Consider the following 3,425-nt stretch of genomic DNA (forward strand, 5'->3'; position numbering starts at 1 on the left):
ATTGATGAAGGGTATGGATGAAGGGTATTGATTGATGATGAAGGGGGATTGATGATGGATGAAGGGATTGATGAAGGGGTATGGATGAAGGGGGTATTGATGAAGGGTATTGATGAAGGGTTTATTGATGAATGGGGTATTGATGAAGGTGTATTGATGAAGGGTATTGATAAAGGGTATTGATGAAGGGTATGGATGAAGGGTATTGATGAAGGGGTATTGGTGAAGGGTATTGATAAAGGGTATTGATGAAGGGTATTGATGAAGGGCATTGATGAGGGCATTGATGAATGGGGTATTGATGAAGGGTATGGATGAAGAGGGTATTGATGAAGGGGGTATTGATGAATGGGGCATTGATGAAGGGTATTGATTAAGAGTATTGATGAAGGGTATTGATGAATGGGGCATTGATGAAGAGGGTATTGATGAAGGGCCATTGATGAAGAGGGTATTGATGAAGGGGTATTGATGAAGAGGGTATTGATGAAGGGGATATTGATGAAGAGGGTATTGATGAAAGGGTATTGATGAAGAGGGTATTGATGAAGGGATATTGATGAAGAGGGTATGGATGAAGAGGGTATTGATGAAAGGGGTATTGATGAAGGGGGATTGATGAAGGGTATGGATGAAGGGTATTGATAAAGGGGGTATTGATGAAGGGGGATGGATGAAGGGGGTATTGATGAAGGGCATTGATGAAGGGTATATTGATGAAGGGGTATTGATGAAGGAGTATTGATGAAGGGTATTGATAAAGGGTATATTGAAGGGTATGGATGGGGTATTGATGAAGGGGTATTGATGAAGGGGCATTGATAAAGTTATTGATGAAGGGTATTGGATGAAGGGTATTGATGAAGGGGGTATTGATAAAGGGGGTATTGATGAAGGGTATTGATGAAGGGTATTGATGAGGGGTATTGATGAAGGGTATTGATGAAGGGTATGGATGAAAGGGTATTGATGAAGGGGTATTGATGAGGGTATTGATGAATGGGGTATTGATGAAGGGTATGGATGAAGAGGGTATTGATGAAGGGGGTATTGATGAAGGGGTATTGATGAAGGGTATTGATGAAGAGTATTGATGAAGGGTATTGATGAATGGGGTATTGATGAAGAGGGTATTGATGAAGGGGTATTGATGAAAGGGTATTGATGAAGAGGGTATTTATGAAGGGGGTATTGATGAAGGGTATTGATGAAGAGGGTATTGATGAAGGGGCTATTGATAAATAGATTGAGAGGGTATTTATGAAGGGGTATTGATGAAGGGGTATTGATGAAGGGTATTGATGAAGAGGGTATTGATGAAGAGGGTATTGATGAAGAGGGATATTGATGAAGAGGGTATTGATGAAGAGGGTATTGATGAAGGGGTATTGATGAAGGGGTATTGATGAAGGGGTATTGATGAAGAGGGTATTGATGAAGGGTATTGATGGAAGGTATTGATGAAGGGGTACTGATGAAGGGGGTATAGATGAAGAAGGGCATTGATGAAGGGGTATTAATGAAGAAGGGTATTGATGAAGGGGGTATTGATGAACGGTATTGATGAAGGGGTATTGATGAAGGGTGTTGATGAAGGGTATTGATGAAGGGGGCATTGATGAAGAGGGTATTGATGAAGGGTATTGATGAAGGGGCATTGATGAAGAGGGTATTGATGAAGGGTATTGATGAAGAGCGTATTGATGAAGAGGGTATTGATGAAGAGGGTATTGATGAAGGGGTATTGATGAAGGATATTGATGAAATGTATTGATGAAGGGGCACTGATGAAGGAGGTATTGATGAAGGGGTATAGATGAAGAAGGGTATTGATGAAGGGGGTATTGATGAAGAAGGGTATTGATGAAGGGGGCATTGATGAAGGGTATTGATGAAGAAGGGTATTGATGAAGGGGGTATTGATGAAGGGTATTTATTAGATGCAGACTTTGTCCAATACAGTGACCCTTTCTCTTAACATGTGTTCCTCCCATGCAGACACAGAACCATATGAATCTGCTGGATGTTGATATTACTGTTGATAATACATGTATAATCATATTCAACTTTTCTTCTATGTCTCTCTACCAGACTCCATATGAAGCTGTGGTTATTATGTAAACATTAGAATCTACTGTATGTTGATTAGAATGTTATTACCATTCTGTTGTCTCTCTACCAGACCCAGAACCGTATGAAGCTGATGGCCGACAACTACGAGGCTGAGCATCTGAAGGCCTCCTCACGTTCTGAGCAGACCAATCACAAACCCTCCCCAGACCAGGTAAGAACACATGCAATGTATGTAAATGAAATGTTAATATATGCAGTCTTCTAAGGAGAAAGGGCCTATTGGTCCCTGGAATATTTGTTTGCTGTTGAGGAAGACTGCTTTAGCGATGCCAGTTCAAATCCTGCATTCAGAATTCACCCTTTCTCACAATCCTCCAGCTGGTCAACAGGGTCGGTTTATAAAGTCTGGTTTCTGGACGCTGTTCCAAGTGAAACTACAAACCTGTGAGACTGGTAGAGTAGAATGTGACTTTATACTGTATAGTACTGTTACAGTAAGTCATTATAGTCCAGGGTGTTACAGTAAGTCATTATAGTCCACTGTGTTACAGTAAGTCATTATAGTCCACTGTGTTACAGTAAGTCATTATAGTCCAGGGTATTACAGTAAGTCATTATAGTCCAGGGTGTTACAGTAAGTCATTATAGTCCAGGGTGTTACAGTAAGTCATTATAGTCCAGGGTATTACAGTAAGTCATTATAGTCCAGGGTGTTACAGTAAGTCATTATAGTCCAGGGTGTTACAGTAAGTCATTATAGTCCAGGGTGTTACAGTAAGTCATTATAGTCCAGGGTGTTACAGTAAGTCATTATAGTCCAGGTTATTACAGTAAGTCATTATAGTCCAGGGTGTTACAGTAAGTCATTATTCCACAGTAAGTCATTATAGTCCAGGGTGTTACAGTAAGTCATTATAGTCCAGGGTGTTACAGTAGGTCATTATAGTCCACTGTGTTACAGTAAGTCATTATAGTCCAGGGTGTTACAGTAAGTCATTATAGTCCAGGGTGTTACAGTAAGTCATTATAGTCCAGTGTGTTACTACAGTAAGTCATTATAGTCCACTGTGTTACAGTAAGTCATTATAGTCCAGGGTGTTACAGTAAGTCATTATAGTACAGTGTGTTACTACAGTAAGTCATTATAGTCCAGTGTGTTACTACAGTAAGTCATTATACAGTTACAGTAAGTCATTATAGTCCAGGGTGTTACAGTAAGTCATTATAGTCCCAGTAAGTCATTATAGTCCAGGGTGTTACAGTAAGTCATTATAGTCCAGGGTGTTACAGTAAGTCATTATAGTCCAGGGTATTACAGTAAGTCATTATAGTCCAGGGTGTTACAGTAAGTC

The 3,425-nt window shown here is 40.1% G+C and overlaps 1 protein-coding gene across 1 annotated transcript in view; it reads left to right on the forward strand.

Moving 5' to 3' along the window:
• The window catches only part of LOC121843827 (ELKS/Rab6-interacting/CAST family member 1-like), a 64,130-nt gene extending 61,723 nt beyond the window's left edge, over window positions 1-2,407 (forward strand). The window contains exon 2 of the mRNA XM_042313682.1: window positions 2,183-2,407. Coding sequence (XP_042169616.1) covers window positions 2,183-2,338 — 156 coding nt within the window. The 3' untranslated portion in view covers window positions 2,339-2,407. The remainder of the gene's footprint in view (window positions 1-2,182) is intronic.
• Window positions 2,408-3,425: the final 1,018 nt, after the last annotated feature.

The sequence above is a fragment of the Oncorhynchus tshawytscha genome, unplaced genomic scaffold, assembly GCF_018296145.1.
Source record: "Oncorhynchus tshawytscha isolate Ot180627B unplaced genomic scaffold, Otsh_v2.0 Un_contig_6998_pilon_pilon, whole genome shotgun sequence".
Taxonomy (NCBI): Eukaryota; Metazoa; Chordata; class Actinopteri; order Salmoniformes; family Salmonidae; genus Oncorhynchus; species Oncorhynchus tshawytscha.